We start from the raw sequence: 14,475 nt of genomic DNA, 5'->3' as shown, positions 1-14,475 counted from the left end.
AGTTCCTTGCTTCTTGTGGAAAGAAACTGTTGTAATGAAAATAATCATTGCAGCAAAGCAATTAAGGATGCTTGTCTTGTGCACTTGACTAAGCAGGTCCCCTCTGGTCACAGGTCAGTCTGGATCGCAAGCCAAGGCTGATAATGAAGCTGAGAGCTGGGAAGCATCTAATTGCTTAATTGAGCACAAAGACATGCCTTTCTTACAAGCAAAGCATCCTTTTGGAGCTGAGCTGGCACGAGAGCCTCAGGGTGCTGGGCTGAGGGAGGACCCCAGCACAGAGCCCACGTGGGGTGGGTGGTGATGCAGAAACACATCCTGGCTCCCAGGTGCTGTCAGCTAAAATGCCAACCCACCCCCAAATTCTGTCTGCTCTGCCCTCCTCTCCTCCGCCTCCAGCATGGAGCCTTTCAAAAACTCAGCTGCAAAAAGGAAGGATGCTTTTAAAACCAAAGGAAACATCCCCTGGGCTCCTCATCGCTCCCTGGCAGCCCCACCCACATAACAAGTCCCCAGAGCAGGAAAAGAGGAGTTTTAGAGGCTGGATTACAGCACTGGAGGTGGAGGGGCCCCTGAGGCTGCCTTTCTGCTCACTATCAGCAGCCCTCACACTCTGCACAAGCCACCCTGGCCACGGTGCCAGGCACAGCCCGTGCCAAGGGATGGTCTCCAAGGGGCTGAGGAGCAGAAAACCTGCTCAGAGAATAAAATAAAGGGAAAAGCAAGATAGCAAGAGCAGGTTAGACATGTCTCTCCCAGCAGCACTGGTCACTGAGATGACAGTGACTGTGTCACACAAAGCCCCTCTGGTCAGTGGAACCCTGGGCTGGCCCTGGCTGCATCATCCTGCAAGGGTAAGGGGCAGGATGAATCCTTGGCAAGCAGCAAAAGCTCCCCAGGCTGGAGCAATGAGCCTTGGGCAGCCCTGGAGGGCTCCCTGAGCTGGGAATGGAGGCAGTGAGGCTCCCAGGCGTGTTTGGGGTAACTCCAGCAGCTGCTGCTCTGATGATCACCCTTGCACCACCCAATCCCTCCCACAGTTAAGGGCTTGCCTTGCCAGAAAAGCCTGCAAAGCCTGCAAGCCATCACTCTGTCCAACTTCAGCACCAAGGAAAGGGGAGGGAATCACCCAACCACGTGGAAACATCTGAGCAAAATAAACTTTCCATTGCAACAATTGGAATGGCTTTGGCCCCTCAGGATGGGCTGTCTCATATGTGTGCTGCTGGGGCTGAGCTGCCCCATCTTCCAATGCCTCTCCTCCAAACCCAAGGTGCAGAGGGGGCTTTTCCAGCCCCTGGATTGACCTTGCTGTTTCCTTCAGGGCCCAAATGCTGGGCTGAGCCAAACCCAGTGAGTCCCCCAGTCCCCACAGACTCAGAGACAGAGCAGAGCCAGCCCTGGTGGGACTCTGCAGGGGCAAAGTGTGGCACAGTGCCAGGACACACGAGGCCACTTTGGCTCTCCCAGCAGCTCCCACTCAGTGCCTTGCTGTGACCCACGAGCCTCATTGACCCAGGAGCCAGCAGGACCACTGGAAATGAAGATTGTCCCTCCACCAGCTGTGTTTTTAATTAAAGGCAAGGACAAGGCTTTGCATTGCTTCCCAGACAACAAGTGACTATGTAATTTGTGCAAGAGACTGTTGAGACATTCTCCAGCAAAATGCAAGCCTGCTGTGTCACTAAGACATCAGCAGCACACACACATGCCCTCTGCATTCGATTATAGCCTTGTTCACTGCAAGCTTTCTTTCAGTTTCTGCCATCAGCAGTGGCTGGGACAAACACAGAAGGGCAAGGGCAGGTCCTGGTGTCACTTCCAGGAAAGCAGAGCTCTTAAATACATGTGCAAATTCCAACCTGAGAACTCTGCGCCTGGGAAATTACCCAGAGTACTAAACAACCCATTAGCTGTGACCCTGGTATAATTGAACCTGGGAATTTAGTGAGTCTGTCTCTCCTAACAGCAGTGGAGATAAAGCCAAACAGATCACAGATAAATTGCTGGCATTGAGGAAATCTTCTGCAGTAAAACCTCTCTGCTGCACTGGGAACGTTAAAGGACATATTCCCATGGAGAATGGTGTATCAGTCATACAATACTATTAGCTAGCACAGGTAGTGTTTAGAGATAGCAGATAAGAGTTTCAAGAGAGACTGATTGTTAAGTGCACAGGTAATCCTGCTCTTCTGCACAGGAAACTGCGGCTCCTTAAAAGCAGCTTTCATTTTGTTTATGATTTTTACAAGAAAATTAAAAAATTGTGCTGTTACATATGATCCACCCTGTGTAAACAGCCCTGCCACCTGTGCTGCTCACAGGAGAGAGGAAACATCCCCAGGGAGCAGAGCAAGGTAACCTGTGACACTTAACAACGGCTGAGACCGATGGCTTTGCCATGCTGCTGCATCCCTCATCTTTATTACAAACCCTGGAATAAATCTGCTGCTGCCTGAACTTACCCAACCATGGAAAAGCAATACGCTGGAGTTGGATCTAACACTGCTGAGCAAATGTCCCCTTTCCCCCTCACTCCAGAGGGGCATTTCTGTCCATGGATGTAGAGCAGCAGGGTGAGCTCCTTACCAGTGGCTGCGCACACAGTTGAGCAGCAGGATCACAGCCCCCAGGCAGTAACAGGCAGCACGGGGAGAGCCGAAGGTTTGGCTGAGTGCTCGTGTTTTGTGCTCCCATCTGGCTACCTGCAGAGACAAGGGAAAACAAAGTGGGTGGTTGGGGTGCCTGGAACACGCTGCCCCAGGAGCACAAATCCCACAGCCTTGGCCTCGCACGCTCAGAACGCTTTGTCTGTGTGGCTTTGTGCAAGAAACAAGTGGAGGCCACTGATGGGACATGGCTGAATCAAGCCTGGGGATGATTTCCAGCTCTTTCTCCCAGCTGGGCCAGACCCTGTCTGCATTGCATATGCCCTTGCACACGAGGTCAGCCAGCAGCACCAAAAAAAAGGCTCAAACGGGCTCAAGAGGCTCAAAAAAAAAAGAGAAAAAAACAAACCAGAAAATACCCTACACATCAGTTTTAGGGACTACAAGGTCATGTCTCCAACAAGGCTGAGAGACTTGCAAAGGCTGTCCCCCTGACCATCAGAAATGAGGCCCCTGCAGTGGATCCTAATATTGCTCTCCTGAAAGGAAAACAGGCATCCCTGAGTATGGGATACACCACAGGGATGCTCAGCTCTCATTTTCTGGGCTGTGGCATCTCCCACAAAAAGTCCCAGGGGTTCCTGCCAGGAACAACCCCTCCCTCTGCACATCCAGAAAAGTTTGCAGGCTCTCCCTCAAGCTTCCCCAAGACAAGATCTGCCAGCTTTGCCCAGAGATCTCCTTCCACTTTAACCAGCTTAGCCTTCATTAGCACTCAGCAATTGTGGCCATTCAGGTTTAGTCTGCCCTCCTCACCCACCCCAGGCGGCAGTGACAGCCCAGGACTCTCACATCCACACACAGCATCCCTGGGGAGCTGTTAGCATCCTCCACAGCACACTTTTCCCTGGTTCCCATGTTCAGCTCCCTGCTCTGCTGATGCTGATGGGCCCTTCCCAAACCACCCCACTGATGAGGATGTGCCCTCTCACCCTAGGGGCTGCTGCATGCAGGTGGTTGGAGCTGCTCCCAAAATCTGCAGAGCCAGACCCATCCCAGTCACCAAATCCAGGCCCAGAAGTCCCAGCTGATAAAAACCCTTACAGCTACTTTACCCTCTACCTTTCCTGCATCCCTGGGAAAGCTGCCGCTATATTTATCGCCCTCTCAGGCTCCACTCTCAGGCACCAAGCTGGAGGTTTGGATCAGACATCAGACCCGAAATTCCAGCCAGGGAGAGAGAGCACACCTGGGCAATGAAGCAGGAAGTGGGAGTCAGCAGAACATCTCGGCACCAATTTGCTTCTCAGACATGGCTGGCACTTGATTAGCTCCAAATGCACTTCACTCCCTCGCCCGGAGCCTGGGCAGCTTTCAGGGGCACCTGCAGCCCAGCTCTCCATCTACTCTGAATGCATTTGGTAATTTATTAGCTCAATTTGAGCAGAAAAAGGCAGCTTTGCAGGTCTCGCTTTCTTCCCAGGCTGTTGCAGAAGCACAAAGTGCTGCTGGTGGAGGGGGACTGCTGCCTTCAGGAGGGGGGAACGATGAAAACCTCTGATAAGCAGGGGCACTGATTTCACATGCTGAGAGCTGATTCAATTAGTTATGCAATGATTGCTCTGAAATTACAAATCCACTCATGACAGAGAGAGCTGCTTCACTGCCTTTTTCTGGCTGGTATAAATAGTTTGTATTCTAAATTGAATTTAAAACACCGTGCGTCACGCTGCTGCTAAAATCGGAGCTGCTGTTTGAGTGCTGAGAGAGTGGAAAAAGAAATATAAGGTGCATTACCACCTTTGGAAAGCAAAAAAAGTGACCATACAGGTGACTTGAGTCACAGATGGAAAAACGGAGCCACGTGCCAGTTATCTGTACCAGCCTCCTAATTCCCTGGAAATTATTCTGGCAGCGTTTGCATGGATGGCAGCTCCTGGCTTGCTCAGGGAGCTTGGAAGAGCTCCTCAGCAGCAGCAGAGCTGAAGGAGAAGGAGAAGGCAGAGCCACTGGGATCAGAGGGAAGAGCTGGTGTGCTCCTGGGAGCCAGGGAGGCGGTCAGTGTAATCACCCTCACCTTTAGAAAGGCACATCTGGGCAGCAATCCCGGCATGAGGGGCTGTGCTCTGAGCCCTCCAGGCAGCAGCTGCCACGGCTGCCATGGGATCACTCCAGCACAGCCCCGTGTGTGCTGCAGCACACAGCTGGGACTGAGATGCCAACTCTTATTTAGCTGTCACAGCCTTCAGATGGGACCCCAGGCTCCTTTTCAAGGCCACACAGGAGCCATCCCAAGCAAAGCTGGGAGCCAGAGCGGGGCTGCAAGCGGCGGCACCCACCGGGCCCTGCGGCGATATTTCAGTAACAATTAATTAGTTCCGGTTCTGGTTCTATTCCTTGAACAGCTAATTAGTTCTGGCTGGGTTCTAATTTTCTAATTTTAGTCATTTTGAGCTAATATTAGCACTCGATCGACCCACAGCTACGCAGCAGCCTTAATGGCTTTATAAAATCGTGAGCTGATGTGTTGTTATTTACTGTGTGATGGATGCAAAATGCTTCCAGCATCTTCCATGGCTGTGTGTGGGACAGAGCAGGGCTGAGATCAGCAGTTTCCCAGGAGGCTGCAGCCATTCCTGGTGTGCTGTTTGTCCTCCCAGCTAAGGTGGGCACTGTGCTGACCATGAGCAAGCCCCATGTCAGGGCTGTGTGTCCTGGAAAAGCAGAGAGAGGAGCATTTTTATTTTTCTTCCAACTCCAAGTTTGGAAATGGAGTTAATACAAAATTTCCTGACTTACCCAAGGGTCAAAGCAATAGAAAAAATTCCCCTTCCTAAGCTCCCAGAACTCTGCTTTCACTTTAGGATACTTGGTGAGGGCTGCAAGTAATTTTTTTAATGTTTCCCCCAATGCTCGTTATTGAAATAAATCAAGGAGCGGATGTGGCTGCAAAGCCAGGGATGCTCTTGGGTCCCATGTTCTGCCTTTGGCAGGCCATTCTGGGGGCAGGCTCAGCTGGCTGATGTTCCCAGGGAATTGCTTCCTCCTAGACGTAAATTTGGGGCTGATTTCTACGTAACCGATCCAAGACATTTCCCCAACCACTCGGGCAAGTGCGTAAACAAAAATGAAAGCACAGGCACACATCCCCAGTGCCTGCCCTGATGGAAAATGGAAATGCTCTGCATTTCCTTCTCCCTTTTTTTGGGTAGGCAAACCACGAGCCACCTCGTGAAAGGCCACAAATAACCATTCAAAAAGCAATTTCATCTCAGGAACCTGCCTCGGCAGCGATCAACGGGAAATGCTCTTTCCAGCTCTGTGTGCATGGCAGACCACGGCCTCTCATTAATATTTAGTATTTGTTTGAAGGAAATTGATTCTTTTTGTCTGCCATCCAGGGAAGCTGCCTCCTGAACATGCTACATTTTAATTGCTCAGCCCCAGCTCTGAATTAGAGCCTTTGTGCTGTTTCATGTGACTCCATTGCTATATCTGGCTCGCCCCAGAGGTGGGCAAGGAAACCAGATAGCCCAAAGGCTCAGGACAAAGGGACACCTTGCATCTCAATGCAAATCAGTCATTTTATGTCCTCACATTGCCCCATCACCATGGTACCCAAAGAAAAACGTGCAGGGACTGATGAATTTAGCCTTGTGGCACTCCTGGGAGGCTGGGATGGATTAGCAGCTCCTTTCAAACCAAGGGAAACTGAGGCACAGGAGGATTGAGGTGAAAGTCTGCTTCTCCAGGGAGCAGGGTAGAGGGGCTGGGTCTACATCCTGCAAAATCCCATCATCCATCCAGGGAGATGCTCTGCACATTTCTTGGGATGCCCTTCCCCTGGACAAACTGTTGGCATGGAAATACTCAGTGTCCAAGTCTGGGATGGAGAAAAGATGACAGTGAACAGGATGTCCTCCCTTCACGTATCCATCTCACAGTATTTGACAGCATGAAGGATTTTCCCCCATCCCATGGGGTCTAGGAGCCCTGCTGAGGGGTCCATAAGTCAGAAATTCCATTAAAAGTCCAGAGGAAGAACGATGAGCTCTCCAGGGCACATCTGAGCCCCAATCCCAAGAGGATGCAAGTTCACAGGGCAAACCCTGGATACATGGGTGATCCAGCCCCAACTCAATAAAAACCTTCACACAAAACTGACCTGAGCACATTTATTTTCATAGAACCACTGAGTGGTTTGGGTTGGAAGGGACCTTAAACTCATCTCATTCCACACCCTGCCATGGGCAGGAACACTCTCCACTATCCCAGGCTGCTCCAACCTGGCCTTGGACACCCCCAGGGATGGGGCAGCCACAGCTTCTCTGGGCAACCTGTGCCAGAGCCTCACCATCCTTACAGTAAGGAATTTCTTCCAACAGAATAAATTTCTCCTTCAGTCTGACCTCTCCCAGGCCAGCCATGGGGTAAGTTCTCCTCTGGGGTGCTAGGGCAGGAGAATCCCTCACTCTGGGCTTAGGTGGCTCCATGTGAGCATCTCCCACTGGGAAAGACATGCCCCAGCTGGCTCCTGACCTGCTGGAAGAGCAGGAAACCTGATATTACCCTTACTGCACCCACAGAGACCAGAGGCATCGACCTGCTCCTGTTACGAAAAAATCCATTTTTCCCTTTCTGAGTCCCTGTAATCCCTCATTAAAGCATAAGGACATTCTCTGCTCTCTGTCACTGCTTGGATGCTGGAAAACAACCCTGCTCACAGATATTACATTTATTTAAAGGCAGGGAGGAAAAAGATAGACCTGAGCAGCCAGGGCCTGGTTGTGGTGCTGGCAGGGAAGCAGAACTGGCTGAGATGGAAATGCAAGCACTGGGGCTGGCTGACCTTTGCCAAATGCCAGAGCAGCCAGCCCTTCTGGCTGTCCCAAGGGGCTGGGGAGGAAATGAGTATGGGCTGACCTTATCCCTCCTAATTTGGGGCTCGAGCTCCACTGCAGCCAGCAGCACCCAGAGCACACAGAGCAGTGCCCAAGGGGAGCACCAACAGCACCAGGGTGACACTGTGGCCACCCTGACAGCCTGCATCACTTTGGCTGAGTGAGTCCCTCCTAGGTGAGACAAACTCTGTGTTTCCAGGAGGTTGCAAAGCTTAGGAGAGATAGGAGGGGAAACTGCAGGGCTGCTCCTGGGGAGGATCGTGCATGGGCACCCCACGGGATGTGTGGGGGCTGCTCCTGCAGCTCACCAGGACAGCACTGAGCCCCTGGCACAGCAATGACACCACCTGAGGCTGGCATGTGCCCATGTGCAGCCACATCAGCACCAGGCGCAGGCTTTCCAAAGGCATGTGCAGAAAATGCCCCGGGGACCTGCGTGCCACTGGCAGCAGGAACATGATTAGCAGGAGCTCTGGGCAGCAAGGCAGGAGGAAAAGAACAGAACAAACCACGGTTTTAATTTGTACAAGCTGGTAATTATAGTTGCTATCTGTCTGAAATCTCTATTGAGTTTATTTAAATATGTTCTCCGTGAAGGCCATTCAGACAGGAATTATCAAGGTGTTGCAGCAGAGGAGATAATGCCATGCAGTTTTCAACAGATCAAGGGCTGATTAGGAGGAATTAATTAGCTGCTTAAACAGTCCTTGACTCGCTGCAGCAATTAGCTGTCACCTCCCTGCAGTCACGTTCCCAGCACAGCGGTGCCTCCGATGCAAAGCACAAACTCCTTCCCTGAGGGCTGGTGGGAGCACCAGGCCGGCCCAGGTGGGCACATGGCCCTGGGAAGGGGTGCTCAGCCCACAGGAGCCCCAAAGCCACCCCGTGGGCAAGGCTGGCACACAGGCAGGGTGAGCTGGGCTCTGGGGACTCCTGTGTGCCCACCCCAGTGCCCATCGCTGGTCAGGGATTCCCAACATGGGCACCTTTGGGCGCATTCCCTCCTCCAGCCTTCAGCAGGCCAGTCCCCCAGGCATTCCCCACCCAGCATCTCTTCTGGGCTAGGAACCACCCAGCAGATCATCCAGCAGCCTTTATCCCCCCTGCTGTCCCTTTGGTGGGGTGGGAGCATCACATCTGCAAGCACTAAACCATGGAAAGCTGGCCCTGCAGAACTGGAGGCTGAGCCACTCTCACTGGACATTGCCTGGAGGAGAAGCTGGCACTTGGGGTGACCAGGAGACCACCGGGAGGCTCTGAGCCCCTCCTGCCAGCACAGAGCCTTGCAGGAGCTGCCAAGTTCCTCCAGCATCCCAGTGGGCCCCACTTTTCTCCCTGCCTGCACTAGGAAAAACCGTGGCAGCTTTGGACTACCTGGTGCAGATGCTGAGTTACTTCTCTGAAGGTTTCTCAGCTCACAGGCTCTCCATTACAGAGAGGCATCAGATGGTAATGCAGCCTGAAAGCTTTTTAGCAAATGATTAAAGCCTTGTGAAGTTCCCCCACCAAGTACTGGAGCAGCAGCTTCCAGTTCATGCAATTAAAACACTGAACTGATATGAGAAGAGACAAGCAGCATCTTAATGGTTTCATGTGAGCTGTGAGGCAAACCAGGCTGAGGACTGTGTCCATGGAGCTTATAATGGTAATACCCCACAAAAAGATGTACCCAGAGATGGTTTGATGGCAAGGAACAGGTGCTGGGGACAACAGGTGACAGTCTGAGCCCATGCAGGTGGAGGCAGAGCATGGCAGAGCCCGGAGGCTCCAAGCACACCCTGGTTTGAGGGCTGGCAAGGGTCCCAGGAGATGGGGACAGGCTGGCTCATCCAGACCTCCCCAGCAAGCAGCACCAGTTGAGTTTTTCCCCTTTCCCACTCCCTCACTGGTGTGATGGCAGTAAGAGCTGTCAGGGAGCACAGCCGAGCAGCACAGCTCTGCTCCTCCACGCCTGCCAAGGGCTCTCAGCTTGGAAAGGAAAGCGTCCATTTGACGCAAGGAGGATTTTTCCATTGCCTTTCACTGGCTCTGGATGGGGGGTTTGTTGTTTGTTCCAGCCAAAAGAAACAGGAGAGGGATTTTGGAGAGACAAGGCGATGTGCGGCCTGGCCGTGCAAGGACACTGAGGTGAGGAACAGCCAGCTGGAACACTGGGGCTGCACACCCAGGTGACAAAGAGCTGCACAGAGGGAAAAACCACATGTCTGCAGGCTCTCACAGCGGAACATGGGGTTTGGAACACACAAAGGGCTTCAAAAAAAAAAAAAAAGGAGAACATCCAAGTGCTGAAGAAGAGAACTACCTAGAAGCAGAGAGCAGGGTGGGCTGCCCTCCAAACCCAAAAAGCTGAAGTGAGATGAGACAGCATGACAAATCCTCACTGTCTACAGTCCCCATCATCCAAACCAGCAAGTTAAGAGGATGAAACATAAGCTGGAGTGCCTCTTGTAGTGACTCTGTCCTCATGAATGCCGCCAGTGAGGTCAACAGGGTCCAGTCTGAGCACTTTGACACGGGGAGAAGAATAAAGCGACTCCACTTGTAAAGAAGCGGAAGGACACTGAAGTAACCCAGCCTGCCTCCACCACTTTGAGCCTAAAAAACAACTCTCCCTGCACCCATGCCTAGTGAAAGTAATTGGACTGAAACGGCACAGGTCACCTCAGCTAACAGCCTTGAGCTGGGGAAACAAAACAAGTCTGCAGGTAAACAGATAAGGGTTTCATAAAGACTAGGTACGCTTTACCTCAGAGTTATCCCTCCAGATTACCTCCACACGAGCCTTTACCTTGAATCCACTCATGATAAAGAGTGAGATAAAAAATTTCATTTCTCTAATAGTGTTTATGTGATTTGTCCAAGTAGGATCTCATTAGCTGGCTGCAATGAAAACAAGCCCTTGCTTAGTGTACGCCAAGGCAGCCTGGGTCCATCGATGTTCCATGAGCCACATCCTCTCCTCTTCAATAAAAACAAAAATGACACAGAATATGGGCTGTATTTGCTAGCAATTTCCAACACAAAATCCGAACAGTTTCTCCTCAAAGCAAAGAGCTCATGATTTATGTCCAAAGAGCTGGAAGCTGAAGGCAGGTGATTTCAATAACCCAGAACGAGCTGTGTTAATTAATTCTGAGAGTGGGCATGGGGAGCCCTTATGATCAGCTCCCCGAGAGCAGAGGGGAAGGGCAATGTGCTCCCACCACAGGCAATCAGCCTCAGCCCAACCCCATTTTCCCAGCCAGCAAATCCCATGGAAAAACTATTTGTGAAATAATGATTTCTCCAGAGCACAGCACGGGATGGGGAAGGAGCTTTCCAGTTCCAGCTTGGGCCGTGGAAGGGATGGCCCAACAGTGGGAGGGACACGGGCTGAATGGGGAACAGGGAGCAGCTGGGACACACCCAGCTCTTCTAAACCAGAAATGCAACCAAATAAAAAAATCCTCTGAGATTAGGGAAAGGCAGAAACTGCCTCTAAACGAGTATGTGAGGCTGTGCTGGAGCTCAGAGGGGAGGCAAGTGCTGCCAGATGAGCATCTCGTGAGCAGGACGGTGAAGCATTTTTCCAGATTTCTTTTCATCTTCCATGCCCAGATGACTTGGCCCACACTCAGCTTCCCACTGCACACAGTCCCCATCCAGAAAACCACAAGCCTTGTATTTTCACACGTTCCTCTGAAGCTCAGAGTGTTTTCCTTGGGGCAAACAGATTGGAAACAGGCAGCCCATAGCAGGCACTTTCATAAACAAACCAGAAGCAAAGGTGTGTGCCAGCCTCCTGAGTGACTGAGAACATTCTGCCCACATCACATCCTGTATTTGCATGGGATTTTTTCCTGTTGCTTGTACTCATGCAGCCCTAAATAAAGCAAAGCAGAGGAAGAGCCTGAAGTGTTGTACACAGCTGCTTTCATTGAACCAGGCCCTCTACCCAACAGACCCATTTTCAAACAAAGCGATCCAACAATAGCACTGACGATGTTTGGACTGGCACAGATTTAGGAAGACAAGCTCTGTGCTGCACCACACTGTCAGCAAGGACTCAGTACAAATGCCACGTTACAAGATAAACATCCCTCCTTTTTTTCTTTTTTTTTTTTTTTTTAAGACCTTTTACTTTCTCCCCTCAGTTCAGCTGAATTATTTCCAAACGAGGCCCTGGATCCCAAAGGATCAGAGTGCTGAGGTCAAGTCTCCCTGAATTCACTTCAGAGCCTTGGGTTTGGTTTAAAATGTGGAGATAAAGCTTTATCTGCATCGTAAAGGATCTACTCTGCTCCTCAAAGAGCAGAATGCTTCCCAATGCTGCTGCAAACCTGCAGTTCCAATTGCTATCACCGTTGCAAATAAGGTCAGCCTGATTAAAAAGCAGCTATTCTAGGTGGAGTGAAAATGCTCAATCTTCAGCCAGAGTGTGCTATGCAGGAAATATCCTGTTCCTGAACTGAAACAAGCCTTCATAGGCTCCAGGTAAAAGGAGATTGAGGTCACCTAACAACTGACATTACTTGCAGCCTCTGATTCATTGCAGAGACTGTGTAAAGCTATACTGGAGGTGTCAGCTAAATCAGGTGTTTCTTTCTCTCTTGTATGACCTGTATTTAATTGCAGATACAGGTTCAGGTACCACTGTGAGCAGCCAGTGTCCCCAGCCAGCCCAACCTGCAGATGTCACACTGCCTGCAATTGAAAACTAGGGCTGGATGCTGCAATATTTCAATTCAGACAATTACTCAAGGAGCTGTGGCCCATGGGAGTGAAAATACTCTGGCTCTGTTGTCTTAAAGATTAAATCTGAAGCTTCAATTCACCCAATGTATGAGTAAGAGGGAGCTGGCAGGAGAGAAGGGGATGGAGAAGGGCTGTGGGTGACAGCAAGCAGCAGCCTCCAGAGACACAAACCCAGCAGCACAAAAACACCCAGCCCCACAGAGAGGAAGATAAAGCAGCTGAGCCATCCCAGCACTGCCTGGAACCTGTGTTTGATCCTGTGAAGGTTTTCAGGACTGGGCATCATCTTTGCAGTTTGCTCTCCTTAATGGGTTTGCTTGGATTCCAGCTCAGCCCAGCTCATTAGCCACACTGCTGAATCCCACACTAATTCTGCATCCCTTTGGCTGCTGCACATAAATAACAAAATTGCCTCCACGCAGGGGTTGTTTTCTTCCTCTCTCCCCCTTATGCAGGTCTGGTAGCATCTCATGTATCTGTTAATGAAGTCCATAATATCCAGAGTTTCCCAGCAAGTAAAAATTACAATCATTAGCCAGTGAGTGATGAGACAAAAACACCATTTCTGCCAGGCTGGCAGTAACAGCACAGCAAGTACATGTCCCAGAGAGCTGAGCCTTGCTCTCCTGTAATGTGGTACCCAATGTTCTTCATTAGCACCTCTCCCTAATAGAGCAAGGCAGCGTCCTGCACCAGGTCACAATTACACACAACAATTAATCCAGGCAGAAACAATGACAGGCAGCGCAGAGGAACACTTTGCAGAGGGGTGGTAAAAAGATGAAGTGGAAGAGGAATAGGAACATTTTAAAACCCTGCCTGAAACCAAAATCAAGTGGAGGCACAAGCGACAGCATGGAAGAGGAGCCATGTCTGGTTTCCTTGAACACGACTTTGTAATTTTTGTTTTAAATAGAAAAGAAACTCAGCAATTACTCTTTTGGTCACAATACTCCAGTGACCAGGACAAACAGGCTCAGACCAGGACTTCTTGTGCTATTTGCAAACAACACACAAAGCCAACTCAGCTTCTCCCAGAGCTGCAGCCTCTCTCTTGCTGCCCTTTTGTGAAATTAGGGTTTAATTCTCTACAATAAGCCTGCTAATAAGAAGTCCCAACACAGCCATCCTCTGGACAGCGTGTACCCGCTCATCGTTCCCCCAGGAGCTGTGATGGGAGGGGGACAGGGAAGGGGGGAGAAGAAAATAAATCCCCCTCAGAGAGCACAAAATGCAAGAGAAATCCAATACTCCTTCACAGAGGAGTGAGAGGTGGTTGGAATAGAGGTACTGGCTGCACTGGCCATGCTCAGCAAAGCACTGATTTCGTCTGGAAGGGCCTCCTGTCCTCTCCCAGCTGCACAGATCATGTTCCAGGCTCTGTGTTAAGCTCCCCTGGGAACATTTCCCACTGAGGACACGCATGTTTGTGATGCTGCTGCTGTCGTGGCAGCAACAATAGAGAGGGACAATGTGATCTTTATGTAACTCTGGCTCTGTTCCCCTCTGCCCAGGGATGAGATGTTCAACACACGGGCACAACAGGTAACCACAGCCTGAAGGGTTAAACACAACCACTGGACCCCTCTGGTGTCACACTGGGGTTCCTCTGGGTGTGGATGGGTGTAGCCATGTGCCCCATGGTGTTTGTTCATCTGCTCAATGCAAGAAAAGGAACCCAAAGCCGAGTGAACACTCAGTTATGCTCAGATCCAGTGATCTGCATGCCAGGGGAGCTCCTTCCCCTTCCTGCAGCCTCAGAGCCCAGGGCTGGGATATACACACACCAGCCCTGAAAGATTCTCACAGCCTTTTGCTCCACAAATTTCTGCTACATCTGGACAGAGCAGGAGGAGAGAGGCTGAGAAAGTCCTTCCAGATATGGATCTACTCACATCTGCACCAGTGGCCAAAGCTTAATGGATACAGGAAGAAAAGTAATGCTCCTCATTGGGCAATGCACCCGCTTTGGCTTCCGAGTACATCAGTCTCTGGAAAATGATTGTACAACAAAATCTCAGAATGAAACTAATTCAGCGCTGCTCTCCAGCCTTGGGAATGAAATGAGTAAGTCTGCAGTCATTACAACAATGTCCTGGTAAAAATAAACAGGAAAGGGCACTAAGTAGGAATGCTTCATAGTTAAAAATACAGTATCTCGTCTGAGGTCATTCTGGCTTTTTATAGGAACAGGCATGTGTGCCTCAAAGTGATCAGATTGGGTATCACTT

The 14,475-nt window shown here is 50.7% G+C and overlaps 1 protein-coding gene across 3 annotated transcripts in view; it reads right to left on the bottom strand.

The window, feature by feature from the left end:
* The window catches only part of PEMT (phosphatidylethanolamine N-methyltransferase), a 42,057-nt gene that overhangs the window by 16,710 nt on the left and 10,872 nt on the right, over positions 1-14,475 (bottom strand). For all 3 annotated transcript variants that reach the window (XM_074552674.1, XM_074552675.1, XM_005487442.4), the window contains exon 3: positions 2,590-2,705. In XM_074552674.1, the coding sequence (XP_074408775.1) occupies positions 2,590-2,705 (116 nt within the window). The remainder of the gene's footprint in view (positions 1-2,589; positions 2,706-14,475) is intronic.

The sequence above is a fragment of the Zonotrichia albicollis genome, chromosome 16 (assembly GCF_047830755.1).
Source record: "Zonotrichia albicollis isolate bZonAlb1 chromosome 16, bZonAlb1.hap1, whole genome shotgun sequence".
Lineage (NCBI taxonomy): Eukaryota > Metazoa > Chordata > Aves > Passeriformes > Passerellidae > Zonotrichia > Zonotrichia albicollis.
The sequence above is the reverse complement of the archived record's forward strand: the minus strand, read 5'-3'. Positions and strand labels throughout refer to the sequence as shown.